At 40.2% G+C, this 22762-nt stretch overlaps 1 protein-coding gene across 1 annotated transcript in view; it reads right to left on the bottom strand.

Moving 5' to 3' along the window:
• LOC137782586 (receptor tyrosine-protein kinase erbB-4-like) overlaps positions 1-22762 on the bottom strand; it is a 272741-nt gene that overhangs the window by 58737 nt on the left and 191242 nt on the right. The window contains exons 10-15 of the mRNA XM_068571981.1: positions 22466-22539; positions 17046-17136; positions 14697-14896; positions 9884-10016; positions 6750-6843; positions 1623-1777 (exon numbers count right to left, since the gene is read on the bottom strand). Coding sequence (XP_068428082.1) covers positions 1623-1777; positions 6750-6843; positions 9884-10016; positions 14697-14896; positions 17046-17136; positions 22466-22539 — 747 coding nt within the window. The remainder of the gene's footprint in view (positions 1-1622; positions 1778-6749; positions 6844-9883; positions 10017-14696; positions 14897-17045; positions 17137-22465; positions 22540-22762) is intronic.

Raw genomic sequence — 22762 nt, 5'->3', positions numbered from 1 at the left:
GGTTGTGTGCTGGTCATATTCCTGACTCTACTAGCGAGCGTAAGCCAGGATTTATTGGTTTCTCTTATCTGTCAACTACAGCCTTTATTGCTGTCTGTTAAACATACAATGTCTGTGTGAGCATGTACGAGTCACAACTTTATCCTTGAGGTTCAGTTTCAGTGTGTCCACATGGGCGAAAGATTACAAAAGGTAGAACATTTCACCAGTCCTTCTGTGTTGATGTTTCAAATTTCCCATGTGTACTGTGCACTATAGCATCTGACAGTAATACTGGTGCCAAAATTCAGAAGCCCCTTTGAATATTTAGAAGTAAGGGATATTGGTTTCATCCCTGTCTCTTTGTCTATCTCTCTGCCTTTCCTCTCCCTACACCCAGCTTGTTTTTTTTGAGAGGTGGATCTACTTATGAAGCTATACCTGTGACAAAGTGTCAGCCCGGTGTATTCCATTTACGACTACACTGCCATGCTCGAGCAAGCTCGAGGCTGTCACTCAGGAGAGTAGAAATAACACACAAGGAAGTGACAAACTCCCTGTGGAGTTCAATACGAAATGATGTCTTACCAATCCTTGTTGACTATTACATTGAGCGATCAGTGGCTAGTGAGCAATGGAGAATGGCCAAGTACTTCACTGACTCCTCCAACTTTCATTCTGTATTTCCTCTCTGTCATTTTCTGAAATATATCTGATTGTCCTTTTGGAATACATGTTGCTGGAAGCTTGGTGATGTAGTGACTGCTTGCAGTGCTTGTTGGTGAGCTACGGTGGCTGACGGGTTTACCAGTTTGTGTTTGTGCTACACAACATCCAACTAAGTAAGTGCAATACATTTTAATTCAGGAGTATTTCATTTTCTTGCTCAAGTCTGAAAACCCTTCTTAAGTAGCCGCTTGGACTGAGGAGGGTTTTATAAAAACTGTGTGGTGCAATAAAACTTTATGCTTTACTCTTAAGCTCTTCGTTTCACATCGGTACTGTTGAGACAGTTTGCAATTGCTCAGTGGTGCAAATTAGTTTGTCAAAATCTACCACAGTTAAATACTTTTGCGAAGACTCCTAGCAGATTTATTTCCCCTCCCCATTTATTTTGACTATGCCATTGATTTTCTTCAAGTGATTTAAAAGGCTGGAGCAACCAGCCCCTTAGTATTTGGGTCAGGTGAAAGGTTTATAAGAGTATAAGGGGTATATGTAGTGCGATAAACCTAATAGACATTTTCCTGTATTCGCTTTTGCGACAATCAAGGACATTTTTTATAAAGGCAAGAAATTATTGTTATATTTTATCTCGCGATAATGCTAATAGCACATATATACACACTCAGTAACGGCATCATGACTCTGACAGTGAAGTTAACAATCAAAATGATTTATTAGCAATGATCTGTGTCACCCAATCTCCCTTTAGATTGACAATTTGAGTAAAAATGTTGCATGTAGTTTTTAGTTTTATCTGGATAAATGATTATTCAATGGCTTCATTCATCTTTTATATATTGAAGAATCTGACTTCTGATTTATGAAGGAAAGGCATAAATATATTGCTTTTGTAAGAGTTATTACTGAGACCATTGAACCCAACACCTCCGACCAGTCCTGGTCCTGACTGTTCTTACCCCTGGGTGCAGTTGGCGTGACAGGGATGGCATTCATTGTTGGCTTCTGCATACTTGAAGATGAAACTGTTGGCACCCTGCAGGCCATCGGGACACTTCTCAACACAATTAGGACCATCCTTGAAATGGACGCATTTCACACATCGCTCCGGGCCCTATGGAAAATGAAAAAAAAAATGCTTCTTTTTTTTCGGATGTACATTTTCATTTTGAAAACACAGTTCCGAATAGAATTGACACATGAATGCATACGAAAAAACATCGAGGAGCTGTTAACTGTTAACAGCTGTAATAATTGTATTGTTCATTTCTTGCACGCCTGGTCACTGAACAGCTTTCTCTGGATATATTTAAGAAAACAATTCCTGTGTTGAGACTATATTGTAACTATACTTGAGATAATGAAGCCGGGCGTAAAGGACAAATCTATGGCGTCACAAATTTAGGGGACAAAATATCTGCTGTAGCCTCAGTGTGTAATGTAGACTGATTGATGGGTATATTTCTACATCAATAACTTGCAAAGTGCAGGTTTCTTTGCAGCTTTATAGATTAAATTGTTGCGCTTGTGTGGCAGTGAAAGCTTGTGAACAAAAGAGATAACAGGGAGCAAAAGACAGAAGGTGAAAAGTACTGTAGAGTATTCAGGGGAAGTGAGGAAAAGAGAAAGTGGACTGGGAACCAGAATACCACAGTGAAGGGGAGAGGCAGTAAGGGCGAACAAGATATAACGTGAATACAAGAGCGAGAGAGAAAGAGGGACGGGAGGGAAGGAGCAGACGAGACGCATAAAGCAGTGTGAGCGAAGCAGGCAGATAATAACCATCGCTCACAGCACACACAATGACCATAACAATCCGCCTCGAACAGGATTTATGGAGCTAATATAGGCGAGGAAGGAGGTAGGTGAGGAGAGGAAGAGACGCAAAGAGCTCTCCCACACACGCCTCGTATCATCAAAAGGCCTGAAGAACATCTTATTGACACACTCACACACACGCACGCACGTGCACGCGCACGTGCACGCGCAAACACACGTGGAAGAAGTAAAAGTAATGCACTTGTCCGACATTTAATTTTGTAATTGTGTAAAAGTACAGAAAGTAAGTGTTCGTGGCAACATGTACTTAAATCAGAAGTAAAAGTACTTCTGCAGTACGGGTTCTTCTGTGACTGAGTCTGAGAAAGGTACAGTCTGGGCCATAATTATCTGGGCTGTGACACAAGTTTTCCTATTTTCCCCTTGACACGGGTTTAGGCGGATTTGAAATGACACTGTCCATATGTGGTTGAAGTGTAGACATTCAGCTTTATTTTAATGGAAATAACAAAACAATTAAGTATGGGCAGTCCTTGTTCAGAGGAGTCAAGTCGTGAATGAACGTCACTTCACCAATGATGTTAACTTCATCAAAATCAGCGAACCGGGAATTGGGATACACCTATTAGTGACAACTAATACTCTGTTCTTATACTCATCGAATCTGAAGTAACAATAAGTTACTGATGTTCAGCTGCAGAGATGCAGAGCAGACAGCTGCATAGACTACAATGAGTGTTGATCACTTGAGTGACATGTGAGAGTTAAAAAAAACAACCTGATACTCTTGCAGCCGAGACTGGGTCAAGTTGTAATAATTCAAATATTACAGCAGTGGTCATTGCCGACATACCTGGCAGGGATCTGCACTCTACTGAGAGCACCTTTGGAGGTGAATTTTACATTTATATGGTTGTAATTACTAACGCTTCAAGTTTTCAAAGTTAAGATGTCATCCATTCCAACGGTCACGAGACAGAACCACAGACACTGGTGGCAAAAAGCGAAGGCAGATGATTATCCTTTTGCAGGTAGTGGAGTGTGTGTGTGAGAGCCTTTTCATACATGACCAGAAGTAGTGTCTGTGCAAGGGTTTGTAAGCATGCATGTGTGTGTGTGTGTGTGTGTGTGTGTGTTTGAGTGAATGTATTCTCATAACTCTGCGTGCTATCCTAGTAGCTTGTGCATGTGTGCGAGTGTGCGTGTATACATTAACATGCATACACCCCGGTATAATTATGCAAATTGAAAGTCTTGCTGCTCCCACTGGCTTTAGTATTGAGCCTGGCACTTCGCTTTTCTGAGTGTCTTCCCACCCGTGGCTATTTGTGTGTGTGTGTGTGTGTGTGTGTGCACATTAGTCCCATCACATCAGCAAGCTAAATTATGTGAAAGAGGAAACAAACAGTGTTTGGTCCAGCAGGGTATCGGGACATCCAAAAAGTGACAGGGACGCACAGCGTCGCGGCCAAAGTGCCCTGCTGTAAATTTAAATTGGTCTGCTTGTGCGCTTAATACCAAAGTTTGTGTGTGCTGCTGTGTGAGGAAATTGATTTTTCGATCTCTTCCAGACTGAAAATTAATCTTTATGGTGTCTGAGTTTATCGTCAAGATGGGCAGTCATATAAAAAGCTTTCCAAGGCATGATCAGGTACAGCAGGAAGGATTTACAAGACATTTTACTATGATGTAACTCAAAGACCGAGCTGTATACCTGCTGCAGTCTGTAAATATTCTCCCACATGACCCCACAAAATATTTTAAGCATTAATGATGAGGATGGAGATTTAAAACGTGTAGAGGGGAGAGGAGGTAGAAAAGAAACAATGGTACTATTAGGAAATACATATCTGTGTTAGCTCATATAAATATGACAGTGGGAAAATTCACGTCAGTAATAATACAGGGCATATCTCCTCTATTCAAATGTGTCTTATTTAGACATTTGTTTCATTGTCTAAGTGTTGCAACATTTGCTAAACATAGTAGGACCTTATGGAAATAACTGTGAATATCATCTATGAAACTAGTTATTTGTTTGAAAACATTACAAAAAGTTAAAATAAACATATGAGATCAGAGAGAAAAGGAGAACAACGAATGGAAGTAAAAAGGAGGGCCGATAGGAGATTCCTCGCTGGAGGAAAGGGGCATCGAGTTATCTTTCTCCAACACGCCTGATCAGGAAGCAAATACTGTGGGGCTATTCTAAAAGGCGAAGTGTGTAAAGTAAAGCGTGTAGATACAGGATAAGAAAACGGAAACATCTGAAAACTGACACAAACATTGAACAGATGGGCTCTCGACAAATAATTTGGGGATGGACAGCAAAACAAATACATTATATATCAGCGTAATTTTAAACACTGTAGCTAAATAGTAAGGAGTGAGTTTTACTTGGTAAGGAGTGAGTTTTACAGCAGAATCACGACTGGTTAACAGGTGGTGCCGGTTAAAATTATTAACGTTACAATCTGTCAACTTCAACTTTTTTGCAGTGATGCATTACAAATCTTGATTGTTTGCCACAAATAAGGTGTTTAAAGGATACTTAAGGTGAAGTCTTTAGTGTCTGTTGTGAAAGGTTAGCAACCTAAACTTCTCTAGATCCGCCACGCTCACCTACTTTGTCCATAGCTTAGCCTTTATTCATAATTGTAGTCGTATCTCCAATCTCTCTCTGTTGAGGGAATTAGGCCCATCAAATAACTGTGTGTAAGCCGTAATGTAATTGCTATGGGCTCTGTGGCCATAACATGATTGCTGTAATCCATTTGTGGTGCAACAGGTTACTCTGGGACAGCTTGACAACACACACACACACCCACACCCACACCCACTCACTCACTCGAAGCAGTTGTTGAAAGTCATCTATCAAATCATGTTAAGAATCTAACTGTTTCCAGTATTAAAGAAGTGTCTATATGCACCCAAAAAAAAAGACAATGTGGATGTCAACGTACCTATTTTACATTCATTCCAATTAACTCGTTGTAATGACAATCACTACAAAGTACAAAACTGTATTTCCTAAGCTGCTGGAAGACAGCCACATGCATGTGTTTTATTTTATTCTCTTTACAGCACTCATCTCCCCATCGCTTGTCAAACGGGCCAGTGCAGGGTTGTGTGGTATCAAACTGACGGCCAAGATAATCAGACCAACAAATCTCATCCAACAACAACTCACGCCAGCAACCGATTTTGGCCTTTGCTTCCCATGTTTGCACACTTACACAAACACCCTACAGAAGTTCTGGAAACAACAACTTCCAAACTGTATTGGGCAAACTATCTGACAGAGTGTGAGGCGACACAAAAGACAGCACATGGCCCCTCTGGCTTGCATCTGTCGCAAATCATCCCTCTCTATCAAACAGCAAGATACGATTTTAAGAGAAAGCACAGGGTCAGGGGCCTCATGTGGCTGTGGGTGTAGTGTGCAGGAGAGGCGTATAGAAAGGAAGGTCATGGATTTTCTTTCCACTGGCATTTTTCTAATGTACAGCTGCGACCAAACAACCTTTCAAAGAGCGTCCATGTTTCTCTAAGAGCTTGTGCATTACAAACCCATTTTGGATGAAGAACAATCAATTACTTTTAATTGACTGTAAAAGGAATCATGGCTGTCCCTCAATACCTTTTTGATGGTTAATTCAAAAATAATAAAAGGTTAATAGACATTTACAAGTGAACATGTGCTGAATAGAAACTCACCGCAAATTAGCATGCAATATAATGCTGATCTTAGCTGAAACAATCAGTTTTACCTTTGACTCTGAACATGAGATATAATCAATAACACAGCTGAAAGGCACACTTTGACTGCTAATACAATAATTAATCATAGTCTAAGATGACCACAGGGGATGTCTGCAGCTCCAAGTCATTTGGTTCGTGGTGAGTGAAGTAATGCACTGGCCTTGAACACGTTTCTGTGGGGGGCTCAACACTGAAAACAACAAGTTAACCCTTTGAACCAATTCTGCTTTTATATAGTTCAATCCATTTTTGGCTAGAGTCTTTTTTTTTTATAAGAATTTGTTGACAATTAAAAAAAATACAGAATATCATCAGCCACCTTAATTAAAAAAAGCCAGTCCTGCCTTGAGTTTGATTTTCTCTGTCACATTATAACTCAGCTGAGACTTGGCTTCATGGCTTCTAGCTTTAAGAGAAATGAGACTACAATTATTCTATCAATGATAGAATAATTATACCATTACTCTAAAAAAAAAGAAGAACAAAGTGCTGTAACAACATCAATGTCGACCTCACTATATTGTTGTGTACAGAAGCAAGCTTACCGGACCGTTGCAGGTCAGAGAGTCGTCGTCAGCTTGCTCACACTGGGCATCGCACTCCACACACACTGACCCGTTGGCATACTCTCGAATATCCCTGAGACACAAGGAGGGAAGGCATGGAGGGATGAATCAAGATGGGTGAGGAAAGGAGTGTGATACAGGTGTGAGAGACAAGAGGAAAAGCAACATAATATTTGTGAACAAGAGCAATAACGTGGCTTTGTGTTCTCAGACATTATAGATGTTACATCATAGTAGAATAGACAAATAAGTGTGTCATATGAATAATGCAAATGGAAGTGTAATGCAGCACAAACGTTTAAAAAACACTCAATTCAGGTAGATTTCCATTATGTATCAATCTTAGAATTCATTGAATTTGCCTTCTGGACATCTTGTGCAAAAGAAAGAAAACAATCCAATGGCAGTGATGTGTTCAAACCACAACCAATCTCAATCTCAAGACCACATTTTATTTTCACGAAACACATTTTACATTTTATCCTTCAACCAAGTTCATCATGTCCAGAGCAAAGGATGCGTGAGGATTGAAAGCGATAAAAATGTTAACAGTGGAACAATTTGGTTGTTTGAGGGTTGTTTATTACAATAGTTACTTTTCAAAATAAAGGTCAGTCTATGCCGTCATAATAATAATGTGCAGTCTCAAACACACACACACACCCACACACACACACACACACACACACACACACACTCTTGTTAGACCCACAAGCATTGTAGCTAATTAGGTAACTGTAATACTGATACCATCACACAGGGGGTCGAGGCAGTTGAAAAGGTGCAGTACCTGCGATGGGTGCAATGCTTTCAAAAAATCTATTAAATTAAGTGCCTTGTTATTCAATTTCGGAAATCCCCTTATAACACCAGAGTGGCCTCGAAAAGTCATTAAATTTGACCACCGTGCGGCTGAGTTAGCACTTTACCTTTGTCACTACAGGACAAGGAGAACGACTTTTGGGTACTTCTCTTTTGGTCAGTGAGGGAAAACAGAATGTTCCAGCAATAGAAAGACAAAAAGTCGTTGGCCCAGTGGGATCTGAATCAAATTAGTATTAATTATGCCTAATCTGGCCTTCCTAAAACCTTCCAAGAGTCAGTGGAGGTGAGCCTTTGTCTGGGTGTGTGCTGGTTGAAATAATAAAGGCTGCAGTGTAGCTAGAAATCACTGACGCTTAAGACATATATGGCATGATGTTCGGCCGTATTCGACTTCTTTGCTCTTTGTTAAAAAGGACAAAGACACAGCAACACATTTGCTGTGAATAATAAACCTTTACATCAATTTGACTCAAAATCGTTCATTTCAAATTGCTTTTAAAAAATAATCCATACTGCTAGACCTGTGTGCTCACACGGACAACTAAAACTGCACTTTTGGCATTTTGAACAATCACGTCTAAATTGCTTGACAAACAAAAAAACAACAGTCAGCTTGAGGTGTAAGGCGATTCAAGCTCCGGGTTTTTATGCCGTCTGACCCCAATGTGTAAATGAGCTACTGAGGCTAAACCCACTCTAACAAAATTAAAAAAGTGTCATCTTTGTCGTTAATCAAGTTGTGTGTATTAAACACAATACTGAGTTGTTGTCATTCTCGCCCGTAATTTCTGCACAGTGTCATACAACCCCTGCTATTGTAGACGTGCTCTATCTCCACAGAGGAATCGAGGTGCTGTCACAAAAAGCAGTGCAACTTGGAGATTTGATTACGGGGATCAATGCTGAGCAGACACCAAATAAAAGGCACAAATAATGATGAAATATGAAACATTTCAATTAAGACTCGTGAGACACACAATGTGACGATGCTCACAGGAAAGGGTTGGGTTTGCATTCAGTGAAAACCTTAATCTGGTGGATGATTTACCGGTCGGGCTGACGGTGTGGGTGGTGCTGACGCGCAGGTGGACAGGTAGGCAGGGCGTGGCCCCGTGCGCAAGCAGTGACTGTGACACGCAGTGACACGCCTAGCCCCCCTGCCCCAACAGCACCCTCGGGTCCTCCTCATTCCTCTCCAAATGTGGCCACCAATGATTGTTTTTGATCATATAGGGGCTCTAAACTCAAAAGCAACTTTCTAGAACCTCTGCAAAAAAATACATCTAAAATGTAATTAGTAAAACTCCTTGGGGGTTTGATCTTGTCACAGTCTTTCATGAGAGTAAGATGGCATGAAGCTATACCTCCTTTTTAAGTCAAGCCCCCTCCCTCCTCCTCATCCCTCTCCATATGTCACTCAGCACCGGTGCCTTTTAAACAGAGAGTTACCACCACGTCTTTAATCTTTCTATTTACCCTGCGGCTCTTAAATATTATCCATAGTAAACAGAAAAATTACTGCTGAAGTTGAAAGCTGTAACAAAGAGCCTTGGGGTGTTTTCGAGCTGGAATTTAAGTTTTTATGAGCTGATTCTGAAGCATCTTCCAACAATTGAGGATTATTTGAAAATTCCATCAGTCATGTTCTTAGCTGAATAGGATGAGTTGATTTATGTTTTATATTTGTCCTTGATTTGATCATTGGTACACATTTTACTGCTGCTTTACTCCAGAAGTTCTGTTGCGTACTCAATTGCTTGAAAAGCACAATTACATTAGTGAATAGTTTACACACAACCACGGTGTGGACTTGAGGCAGAAGTTGTCTGCTTGTCATCAGAGATCTAATACTAATAAGGAGCAAACATATCAGCATTTGCCAGTATTTTTTATAGAAAAGAAAAGGGGGGAAAAAGATTTGTAAAAGTGATGTGCTTTTAGCTAAATAAAAAACGACAAGACCAACCAGGAAAAGTTTATCCACAGACCTTTTCTGGACTGACGATGTGAAAATCGATCCTTTCTTGACACCGATAGTGCTACACATTCAGTATTAGTTTGCTGAGAAAGACGACGCACGCTGTTTGTTTGAAGTATTAATGCGGACCTTAAATAAACTAGACTTAGTGATGTTTTTTGGCCATGCGTTGACGTGGTGATGAGTAGGAGACACGTTTTACAATGTGGCCAAACCCAAAACGCAATCAGGACCTGAGGACCGTTAGAAGACATATTATGTAATCTACCAGTCAGGAGTCATTTGTATGCATGAATGAAGCGTAACTCACCCTTCATAAAGATTGCAGGTATCCACACAGGTCCGTAAACGGCTGAAGTATCTGCAGGAGAGGCACTGGTCTGGGCCGGGACCCCAACACCCGGTGTCTGAACACAGCGGGTCACACACCATGCGCTCCTTGGCTGCTCATTACATATAGACACAAAAAGAAAGGCAGTACAACCAAAAATATTACATTCATGTTAAAGTTAACAAATTTCAACAAAATTGTGTGTGTGCGTGTGTTTTTGGGTCTGCTCGCGAGGTCTTTCCCATTTCAAAAAAAAATCACCAAGCATGTACATATAACACATATCAAGAAGCAATAGCAGCAGAAAACAGAAAACGACATACAAAGCATTATTACAACCAGACATGTTCCACCCAAAAAGCATATGCGTGTAAAATACTTTGTGATACAGCTCACTCTGGAGTGAGCAAAGGAGAGCGCTGTCCTGCTTCATTAAAAAGATGCTGAGCCAACAGTGACGAAGCACTAGTGGGACCGAGAAAGCACCTGCAGGTGCTGCGCAGACTTGTTGATTTAACTCCGAAGTGAGGCTCAGTCGTCAAACCTGGAACTTTATTGTCTGGGTTCATTTTGAAGGTTGAAGCACAGCCTTTCAGCACTTCTTATATTGTTTGACGTCGAAAAGTTAGATATGAGATATTAGAACTACAGATTTTCGAGGAGCTTAAATACATAAACATTAGTATCTGCTTTCAAAATGCAAATAAGGGCAATATAAAAAGCCATCATGTATTTCCAAAGAGACGTTAAGCTTTAAAAGAGTCAGATTGGATGCTGTGCCGCGTGTGTCTGCCTCGCTATTTCTCAACGAGTACTAAAAATGGTCTCTCTGGCTCTCTCTCTCTCTCTCCCCTCTCTCTCGTTCTCCCCTCTCCCTCTCTCTCTCTTTCTCTCCCCCCCCCCCGCTCCCTCTTTTGTTCCACAGCACTCGTTTCTACAAAGGTTGTTACATCTGAGAGCATAACTGTGACAAAACGAGAGGGTTGAAGTAACATGATGACAGCACTGCAAATACATTCAGAACTTTTATCATACTATTTGCATCTAACATGATTTCCCCCTTGTCAGTGGATTTCATAATAGATTTTTCTCTTCTTTTTTCTTCTCTCCTCCATAACTATGAATATGGTTATAACAAGGCCACTGCTGTTTTTAAAAGGTCCTGGCCACATGTAAGCCAGAGGCTATGCTTAAGTGTCAGCCATGGCATGTTCAGAATGCAAAAAAAAAAAAAAAAAAAAAAATTAGACAGGATGCACATACGTGGAGAAAACAGAAGCCAAGTGTTTCTTTTGATGGCAGAGGATGAAAGCGTTCCCTTCAAGAGACAACACCACCTCTGTTGGGCTTCTAGCGCCGTAGGTAAACTGACCATGCAGTGAGGAAGATGAGGAAAGAGGGGAATGATGGGTGCTGAAGAAAAGGAAATAAACAAGGGAAGAGGAGTGGTTGGATGGGGTTTTAACTATACAGCACTCGCAAGATCAAAAAGATAAGATCTTCAGATGTTTCTGACATGGTTGGGGAAAAAAGCCTATGGGATTCGGGGCTGTCAGGTGCCTTGGGAGACAGGAGTACATTCTATGATGATGATTAGGAGCGGGGCAAAAACAGTTGAATCAAAGAAATAAGAGAAAAAAATGTAATGAAAATAACGAGTTTGCAATGAACCTTATCGAGAATAACCGCAGCAGGCCTTCACCAACCAGTGAACTTGCAGTTTATATCCATGTCCATCCAAAATGTCCTCACATCCTTATTTTATCATATTAGACATGTGTGTAAAAGTGGGCAAAATCCCAAATGCAAATTTGAAGAAATTCCCAGGCATTTGTGTGATTGCATTCACAATTATTGTACAAACAGGCAGACCTGCTACGGTATCTTTTAGTTTTCCTTTAAAGCGGCTCAATCATTTTTTTCACCTTTTCTGTAATTTAGACAAACACTTTGGCATTTTTGAGGAGACTAAATAAATCATACATATAAAAAGTGTTCACATTGTGAACACTTTATGGCGGTCCTCTACTGTTTTACATTTTTACTGATAATAATGTTGACTCATCATTGTAAAAAAAACAAAAAAACTCAGGAGTTACTAATACCAGTAATCACTGAGGGTCACTTTAAAATGTAAAGCTCTCTGACTGTGGCCTGTGAGAAACGGTCAACGTCAGAATATGTTCGAGGAACGTCAGGGAAATGTCGCTTAAGATCAGAACACACACCCACCGAGACCGGAGAGGAGCTCTAATCAGTGGAAATAATTGAAATCACCTTTGTGGGTTTACCATGCAGCTGCAGTGTGCAGCCTTTAAGACATTACTGAGAGAAGTGCGGTTATGAAACAGCGCTCTCCGTCTTGGGTTTATCCGACTGAGATCACTCACGGTGCCAAGAACAGTTTCTAGCTCAAGATTTGACCTTTTGAAGACAAGAAAACAAAATACATTTCTCCCTCATGTTTTAACCACGGCTTCATAAACCACTGAGATTGTGTTGTGGATAAGGCATCACTCAGCAGTACCTTTAAGGCCCCCGTCATAAGCTCTGGGATCCGCTTTGTCAAATATTTGCCTTGATGAAGTTCTAGTAGGTAAATACTTGCCAATTGCCTCAGACCAAAGTCTTTGTTTTCTACAGGTAACACAGATTAAAGATGTCTGAATTTCTTGTTTGCAGAACAAGGTTAACCAAACACTTTCATTCCAACAACATTCCTCTGAAGCCATTTTTAATTTAAAACTCAAAAGAGCAGCAATACTCTTCGCGGCCAGACACTTTGATTGACAAGTGGTAGCTCAGTAGAAACAAATTGAGTAGCATAATGCACATTGAATAGATTAAAAAACTAAGTATATATCATCCAAAGCACAAGCAGCCAGACTTGAGGAGAGCACACTGTTGGAAGGCCACTGTGTCAAGAAAGGACATTATCTTCAATCAGATCCTCAGCAAACTGCAAAAACATTCAACTCTCGTTAATAAATATACAGCCAAACATGTTTTGGCCTTAACCTGTGATTTGTTTGACAAATATGAATAACTTCTCACTTCAACTGATGAAACTCCTGAGGAGAGTGTTGAAATGTCTTCAATCCTACAACGTCATTCCAGTGGACAGTTTGACCTGACCTTGTGCTACCTGGATGACTGAGGCTATGAAAAGACAGTTTTGTAATCTAGTCTTAGTTATTTGTTGTGCTAGCTAACACAAGTAGTCCGGCTTAAAGAAAAGGGCTACCTTGGAAACCGGTTGCCTCATCTTCTTAGATTCTGTCATAAGATACTACGACCGCAACGACTCGCACCATTGTATGAATGGGCACATGCCGACACTTTCTCGTCTCTTGGCTGCCCTATAAGGGTCCACAGTCTGATGCACACATGCAGAGCCATGTCAAGGACAGCTGTGTGTGTCCTCAAAGTCACTGAAGTGTGTTCTTCAGCGTATCTATCTTTGTGAGGACCAATTTGAGTTGTAGACGTTCGGAGCGAGAACATTTTAGGAAATGAGTCTCTCCAAAGGCCTGTTTGAGGATTCATGCTCGTATTTAATATTCTGGTTGGATTTAAGTTTATAGTAAATATTTAGTCGTGATGTTTTAGGTAAGACAAAAGGGCTGGATAATGCCAATGAATATCCTTACAATGATAGAAAGGATGTGTGTGTGTGTGTGTGTGTGTGTGTGTGTGTGTGTGTGTGTGTCCAACACAACTGCCCAGGGGAAAGAAGCACATGAACAGTGAAAAGGGGCCAACTCAATAATGCAAACACTGGCTCATTAATGAACATTATGCATAAATGAATAATGCCTTCACACTTGTGGCAGTGATATACTAAAAGGCTATTCCATTTTTAGAGAGAACATTTTTGTCTCATCACTTCAGATATTTGCGTAATTTAATTTTTTCCTCATCTGAATGGTTCTGTTAGTTAATTAGTCCAATTATTAGATTATTGGTTTTAGATGTCTTTACAAATTAGTGAGATAATAACTATACTCATACGGCAGACAAAATAATAGGAATGACAAGCGTATTTCTGCTATTACATGCGTAGTGTCAGTGCTGCCTTCTTTCAGGAGCACAGTTCAGTTATTAATAAAGCAGATTTTCTCACCCTGAAAACTGTATTCAAAACTGCCTGAGCAGAAATGGCAGATTTTACTTTCTCCCAAAATCATGGAGCTGCAGCGTTGATTTCATCGTACGAGTGTTGTCTAAAGCTGAATTTGTGTCAGGTCAGCAATCACAAATCAGTCAACCCATTAGTGTCTGAGGCTAATGCCTCTGTTCCGGAGTAAATCTCAAACATATCTCTCCATAATCTCTCAATCTGTAACCTATTTATAAATGTTAACACATTTAGAAACAACACACGTCTGTTGAGCTGCACAACGGATGTTGAACACACATGATTCCATCATAGTTTACAAAAGTGAGCCGTGGCTGTAAAGTGTTTACACTTTATCACCTTTTTTTCGGTGTGTGTGGACACTGGATTGAAGATTCAAAGAGACAAAAATGGGATCGAGGCAAGAAAACAGCCAGAAAAAAACTGGGCTAGTAAACAAGGTTGGCTTGTTTACCATGTGGAGCTCTACAACATATGTGTTTTTTCCTAAATGTATATATATATATATATATATATATATATATATATATATATATATATATATATATATATATATATATATATATATATTCCGTAGCAAGGCCAACCTTTTTGATAGATTTTTCACGTCTGTTTTGGTTTTTGAAGTTTGTGATAGTTTGGGTGGGAACTTACAGCACTTCTGTGGGCTCTGATTGTTGCGGACGAGAACCTTCTGGTTTGAAGCCCGGAACAGTCTGGTCCAATTCACAGTGCTGTAGTAGCAAAGTTGGCTGTTCTCTGCGATGTGGACATTCCCAGCACTGATCTCTTTCAGGGACTGGAGCTGCAGCGACGAGATGCCCTGCTGCTTCAACACCAGCAGGGAGATCCCACTGAGAGGAGAGAATGGGTGGTGAGAGGAGGAGAGGGCAACGGGGAAAAGGGAGAAGGTCAGAAATGGAACGCAAAGGGTAGAGAAGATAAATTCATTTCATGGGTTTTAATACTTGAATCACAAATAATTATTTGTATACAAACTACCATTTTAAGAGGATATAATCTTGCCTAGAATACATCTGATCTCATGCATATGTAAAAGTAAAAGAAGGTGGTGAAGGTAAAGTAGCGATTATGTTCACAGTTAAATACAAATGTCAAGTTGACAACTAAAATCAAACACGTGCATTGAGAACGCAAACTTGACAAATGACTGTGTAACACTGGAAATGGTCCAGTGAAAACAAAACACATGGCGCGTGTCTATTTATGTTGTTATTGCTTTGCACTGAAAAAGTTTGCATTTGACAGCAGCTTGGTGAGATGGGGCTACTACATTCTGGAGTGTACTTCTTTGAATTATGAATGACGATTAATTAGCTAAATATGCACAATAATACAAAATAAAAAACAGAGAATGCCATTGTTCTCTCTCTCGTATCACCTTTAAATCAATTTAATAAAGCAATATATCCTCACAATAAATTAATATACTTCTTAATCCACATATATTTTACTAAACTTTTATCTCATTTTGCTCTACTGACATTATAAATAAGATAACTATAGCCTCTATGTAGCCACTAAGTACATTGGATTGCAGTACAATATCTAAACAGCAGATACAGGAGGGTGGGACTGCTCAGTGGAAAACGTCACGTTCAGATATTAAAGTAAGAATAAAGAGAAAGCTAATATTTTAGTACTGAAGTGGGGAAAGGAGTAACAACATTCCAGTGTGGACTTAATTTGATGGTGTAAGATAAAGGTAACCAATTATCTCCTCCGTGGTCTTGCTTGTGCACAAATATAATCACTTTCACAATAATAAGGTGTAGATTTTTCAAACGTTTCCAGTTAAATCCTTTAATATTCTGCTGTTGTCAAACTTCAATTCATACACTGGATTTGCTTTATTATTATTTTGTATATTTTCTTTGTTGCCACATTTTGCTGCATGCTACAGCAATCACATATCTTAAACAGATTGAACCCTGTCTTTCTCCCTTCTTTTCCTCTAACCCCCCCCCCCCCCCCCACACACACACACACCACCCATCCCCCCCTTCCTCATACGCCCGACATGCACAGTTTAAAAATGACAGGAGGCCAGTGGGGAGTCAGAGCCAGATAGACAGAGAGTATGCAGGATCAAGCCTGGGATAAAGGTGGCTGGCAGGCTGTAATTTGTACTGCAGCCTGCTGTTTCCATCTGCAGGTGGATGACCCACACGCACACGCAAACACACACACACACGCGCGCGCACACACAGTCCCAAAGTCCACACTATGCCATCAGCTGCACTAACACTCACTTCTTTCCATCCAAATGTCAAAGCAAATTTGAGAGAACCTTTGGAAAAATCACTCACATTCAGTTGGTTTAAAACAACCAAATTAGCTTCTTAAATGTCAAAACAAAACCATCACAAAAAAAGGCTTTGGGTACCAACCAATTCTCTGGTACCAGGCCATATTTCTTAATGACTTACTTAGTGACTAAGCAAAACCCAGCAAACCACATATACATTTAATTTTCATTCAAATTATTTGAATACATACCCCAAGCCACGTATATCCTTGTCCTTGTGCTAGTTGCACTTGTGCTAACAATGAACATCAACACTGTCTGTACAATAAAAGTGTCCTGTGAGTGTTTGATTTCTAGTAGTGCTGCAGAGTAGTTTTTTTATGAAGACATATAAGATCTTACAGAACAGTGCATGTGTGATGCGATGCAATAACCACTTTTAGCTAATGCGACAATGTGTCACAAAGGCCCATTATGTTTTTAGTGCGTACGACTCATTGTAAGAGAACCTTTAATTAAGTACTATTTTGATTATATTGTCACATCATTATTAAATGCAGTTGTTTTTTAATTAACAAAAGAGCTTAACTCTCAGATTTAAGAAAATAAAACTACAGCAACTTGTTTATTACCAGCTTGTCTTTCCGCTCGCTGCGTGCAGTGTTGACACAGTTGTGATATGAATTACACTCATTCAAAACATTGCAACATGCATATTGTTCTTAGTTGTGTACCTGTACAGCGCTCTTCCCCCAATAGTTGCCAAGTTGGAGAAAACACTCAGGTCTGTCATGTTGTCAGGCCAAGACTGGATGTTCAGAAAGCCTAAATGGGAACACACACACACACACACACACACACACACACACACACACACACACACACACACACACACACACACACACACACACACACACACACACACACACACACACACACACACACACACACACACAATACTGTAATGAGTCACCAGTACTGACAGACTAATTTCAGCTGTCCATCATATCCTCTATTTCACACAGTGACAGGAATAAAATGAGGAGGGAGAGTTGCCATCTCTCTGGATTTAGCAACATTCCAGGACCTCAGTAAGTACAACACCTGCGTCTCATCTTACAGCAGCCTCTAAACCAGAAAATAAACATTATGGCCAGAAATACCACAGAGGAGTTTGGTGCCAGCTATGACGAGTGTACAGTTTGATATATATATATATATATACATCAATATTTTTGCATTTCCTTTACCTGCCTCTCTACTGTTAAATCATTTAAGAGATTAAATGAATAGCTGAGAAGATGGCTGTGGCTAGGATTTTCAATAATGGATTTAGATATATGAAATATTTAGTTGGGAAAGGGTGGTGGGATAAAATCTCCAAGCCAACAAACAAATCAGTTTGATGAGACGATGAGACCAGAGCAAAAATGCGTGGAGCGGAGTGACGAGAGGTGGAGGGAAGTTGGAACGACAGGAAGTTCTGGTAACGCATCAAAATAAAACACAGAGGCAACACACTGCTGTTGTATTGCCTTCCTGACAAAGGAGAAAGAGCATGAGCTTGCAGTGGAGGGTGAGAAAAACCTTGTGGGCAGTGTGGTACATTCTCTAATGAATGAACAGTTTTGGACTCCATTATAATAAACTATGTTTTCCTCACTCGGGATACAAAGCTTATCCAGAAAGGGAGAGATGATGGAGGGAGGTAAGCAGAGAAGAAGGCCCCTCGTGACGTGTCGACAAGAGAACAATAACCTTCAACCACACCGTTAACAGTCGGTCGACATCATTTTGTTTGTCATGTCAAACCCAGCTGAGCAGTTCCAGTGTCTCTGAACAAATGCTTCTCAAGAGTGTTTCACGAAGAAATGAGAGGAAAAATTGAGTTATGTATTTGTGAGTGAGAAAACACCAGGGCTCAAGCAAATAGACATTCTCCAAATTTGGTTTCCGTCCTCAAATGTTAGCTACTCTTCTTATGCAAGAAAACAATAGGTATGTCAAAGAGGTGTGATATATATGTATATACAATTATATGATTACAATATTGACAAATGTAAAACAAGGTTTTACTGAACAATATAACACTCTTTATTATGTTATTTACTTCTACTCCTTTCCCCAGAGAAGATACAATATAAGTAGAATAATGGCTGCCATTATGATAGAATAGGAACACTAATTAAGTGCTAAAAATAGTATTATGTGATATTTCTCCAAAATCCTAAAACTGTTTGTAAAAGCAAACATCTTCCATGTTGTTTATTACATCCCTGTCCTCATAGTGTGTGTTTCAGGATGCCGAGGGCCTCTTAACCCAGAGGCAGCAACGCTATACAATCGTTAGTGTACTTGTCAGCACTAATTGTCTTAATGACAAAAGCTGCAGTGCTTGGGCTCCTCACAGCTCCATCATAGGGCTCTTTCGGGGGAATGCGGGTGCTTCCTTTACTCTGAACAGGTTGTAAGGCTACGATGGTGCTGATGATGAAGATGATGATCTAGGATCCTTGCTTGGGCTCATTGGTAAAGCTATTGTTTTGGAGTTCAAGAGAAAGTCTGATGATATTCTATATTGTTCATATTCGGGAAATGGGACCGTGTAGTCTGGTACATTTTATTTATCCGTGTAACAGACTTCCAAAAACTGCTGGAAAACACATCAGCGAGCAACACTGTTGCCCCGGGTGACATGTTCTTTCATTATCAGGAACACTGGGACTGGAGTTCATTTTTGGTCGATCCCACATACAATGTCCTTATGCAGTAAGTACTCACAGGTGCACCAAGTGCTGAATAATCCCCATCCAAAAATAATCCCAATATGCACTTTTTACTACCTTTAGGTAACCTGTGATAAATGCTACATTGCCCGGCTGTACTAAGCCTATTTTAAAAGACAAACGTGTTGTGCGTGACCCGTTTGAAAGGAATCACAGGAGATGTTCTGTAGGAACGAATGGGTCTCGTGTGAAGTATTTAAAGATCAACTAGTATAGTGTCGGTTTTATCCTGGGATTTGTTTACAACAAGCAAGCACAGAATAACAGCATACTTAATGCTTAAAAAAGCATAAATCAAGACATTTGACTGACTTTACTTTTCACTGACAGATAGGACATGCTGAAGTATTCCAGAGAGTCATAGAATGAACATGTTTGACATTTATTTATTTATTTGGCCTCATCCCCATGCATTACTGCCTTTACTTCCACTGCCAATGAGTGGTTTTGTAGGGAAAAAGCTAAGTAAAAAGATCACTTAGCAGTGGTACACAACAACACACACAACACATTACTACATGGAGCCATTTAGACAAGAAGGCCACGAGCTCACAAGCAAAGGTGAAGAGTGCTTGAATTGTGGTGATTATGTTTGAGGCACAGCACTGAGAAACCCACTTACCCACGCTAATCTGCGTGAGTTGATTGCCCCCTCTTTGGGGGAAACCTGAACTCAAAGCAAGAATTATTTAAAAAAGAAACAAAGAAAGGAGAGGAAAAGGGAGAAAAGGGGGAGCTGTCCTTCTTTCCAGCTCATTTGAAAGCTTAAGCAATGCCAGTTGTGACCTCGGGGTCACAGAGGCAGGTTGGCTGCCTCCGTCAGAAGTCATGTTCCCTCGACAGCTCGGAGAGATGACAAGCTGAGCTGACAAACATCTCTGACTACAATGTGTTTGGCCAATGGCTGGTCCCCATCACCTGCTCTCAAACTGCCATCGCTAACCTACAGAGAAAAAAAACCTCAAGCAAATGTTTTTTTTTGTTGTTGTTGTAAATTTAAGTAGTTATTACATTATTGCAATTATTTTTGTTCTTCAGAGTTTTAGTAAGGTTTTCAATCGGATGAAAAACTCCACTCGGGATTGGGTTTGCGTGGCTACTTGAAAGGCAGAATGAAAACATGGGATCCACAAGAAAACAGCTAATTACTAAGTTCATGACTGAGATGTCTTATTATTCATATTTCAATTCAAAACTATTTTAATGTTCTGCTTTGCACATTTTGCATAGTCAACCATGGACCAAGCACACAATGATCAATAAATGTGTTGCTTTGTTTCGCCAACTTCTTGATTGTTATGTTTAAGTATATTTTCCCCCTTGTGTTCCTGTCTGTTCTCTTTCTTTGTGTTTTTCTTCTTTCAAGTCCTTTAAGTGGTGCTTGTGATAAAAGGATCAATCCATTGTTGACCAATTTATCACAACTCGCTGGAAACACAAACCAAGAGGATGTGATTCAGGTGCTGACCTTTAAACAGGCCAACAGATTTGCTCAGGTTATTGACTTCGGCGGTCAATTGTTTTGTTTTTTTTCCCACTCAAGGAAGACACTCAGCACATCCATAAAATCCGGCGATTTCTGAAAAAGACGTTTCTTGTTGGCTCACTCCTGCCTGAACTCTTACTCTTGAAACAAGAACAAACCAGATTATTTTCAGAGCAGAGTGTTTTTTCGCATCACATTCAGATCATGCAGGAAGAAGCCACAAAAGCATCGGCATCCGTACAGCATATCTTTGAGTATGTGTGTGTAATATTTGGATTTTGAGGGCTGTTCAAAAAAGTACTGACGACACATAAAACCAGTAACAAACTAATATCAAATAGAATTTAGATTAGAACATATACATATACGAACTGAATCAATGAAGAAATAAAACAGCCTGTCCAGCTGAAGAGGGAGGAGACAGAGAGAAACGTGTTAACCGACCCACAGTTTAAGTTACCTCTCTTACTGGAACTGAAAACCGAGGGGTAGCTAACATTGAGTTTTCAATAAACTGGCTTTCTGGCAGGAAAACACCAACCAGCCGCTATCACAACAGTTAAATGGTCTTCAGGTGACATTCTAATCTTGAGCAATTTACATAAAAAATGGATGTGAAAGAAAGACATCAAACAAAGCATGTTTGTAATATATTTGGTCCCAAAAGTATTCATGAAGAATACATTTACTGGGGTTGGAGCTGTGAAAAAAGGCTGGCATTTAATGTTATGCAGATATTACTGCATGTATTACATTCAAATAATAATAAAATGTATTCAGATTTGCCATCAGTTGCCAAGGAAGTAACATATAACAGAAATAATGTATTGTATGTGTATTCCAGAGATGCGTTGTGGTACCAAAATAATACAATACATGTTATCCTGCGGCAGCAGACATAAAATAAATGTGTATTTTTAAAAAGGTGCATAATTCGACGTAGCAGCAAAAAATGATTTGCTCCGTAAAAATGTAGAAGTACTATCTTCCTGAGCAGAGAATGAAGTTGCTCTCTTTCTGTGTGTGTGTGTGTTTGTCTCTCAGCTTCTCCCTGCTTTGTTGACCTAGTCTGTTTGGCCTCACGTCCTTTTAGTGCATGTTCGTGCATGTGAGAATGCCCCACGGCTCGCTCATGGCCGCTGCCCAGCCCTGTACTCTGTACACTGTCACTGAAGCAAGGCACCCACCCTCGGGTTCCCTTCCAGGAAAACAGTGTTAGCTTTGTATTACTTTTGCCGTTGTTTGCCTGTTAGAGCTGTTAGCACAGTGAGCTTTCAAGCGCCGGTTCAGCCGTCGCCATCTTGAGAGCCATGGAGAGTTGGTTGAAATGCTCCAAATGATGTATTTAGCACCTCTAAGAGGAAAAAGGGATACTTTTGCATAAAGCTCATGCTTTTTTGTGTCAAAAATGTCACCAACGATATTACAACAGCAAGGTTTTCTAATTTCATCAGGGAGTGTCACATTGGAGATATAAGGTTTCTTTCAGATGGCATTGTCTAATGTCTGGGCTGGAGAGCTGACAGTATACGGCTAAGAAGTATTGATGTCATAGGGGAGCTAGAGGATTAACGATGCGCACCGCATGTTCTGGATCTTTTCTTCATGGTGCGTGAAGGGAGAGCTGGGACTGTGGGACTCAAGGCTAGGGACTGCCCAAGGGAGGAGATACAGAGGAGATTGAAAGACTCATCTGATATTCATCTTATGCTGCAATGTCTGTCCTTGGTGTGGACAGTCTCAGGGGGAGGAGGAGGGGAGGCAGAGCAAATACACAAACAGATACACACACATTACATATGCATACTATATGTGGCACGAAGACGCTTATTAATTTGTATGTATGTGCAGAGATGTATGCTGTGCAAGCGATATTCCTCACCTGTGATCTCCCGAACGGTGCGAAATACATTGAGCTTTTCTGGGTCCAAAGCTTCAATGTTGTGATACACATCCCTGTGAATGATAATTGGAGATCAGATTAACACAAACAAAAACAGAAAGAACTATATCGATAAGCCATGTGCTTCTTAGTCACAGCAATTGCAAACGACCTGTGCTCACCCAGATATAGAACAGGACAATTAAGAACACCTGATCAAATCGGTTGGCCATGTTACCTGTGTAGTATGTCTTGTACAGTACTTCTGTATGCTCCATATATATATATATATATATA

The sequence above is a fragment of the Clinocottus analis genome, unplaced genomic scaffold, assembly GCF_023055335.1.
Source record: "Clinocottus analis isolate CAN_PGR_092001 unplaced genomic scaffold, fCliAna1.0.p SCAF_12, whole genome shotgun sequence".
NCBI lineage: Eukaryota > Metazoa > Chordata > Actinopteri > Perciformes > Cottidae > Clinocottus > Clinocottus analis.
The sequence above is the reverse complement of the archived record's forward strand: the minus strand, read 5'-3'. Positions and strand labels throughout refer to the sequence as shown.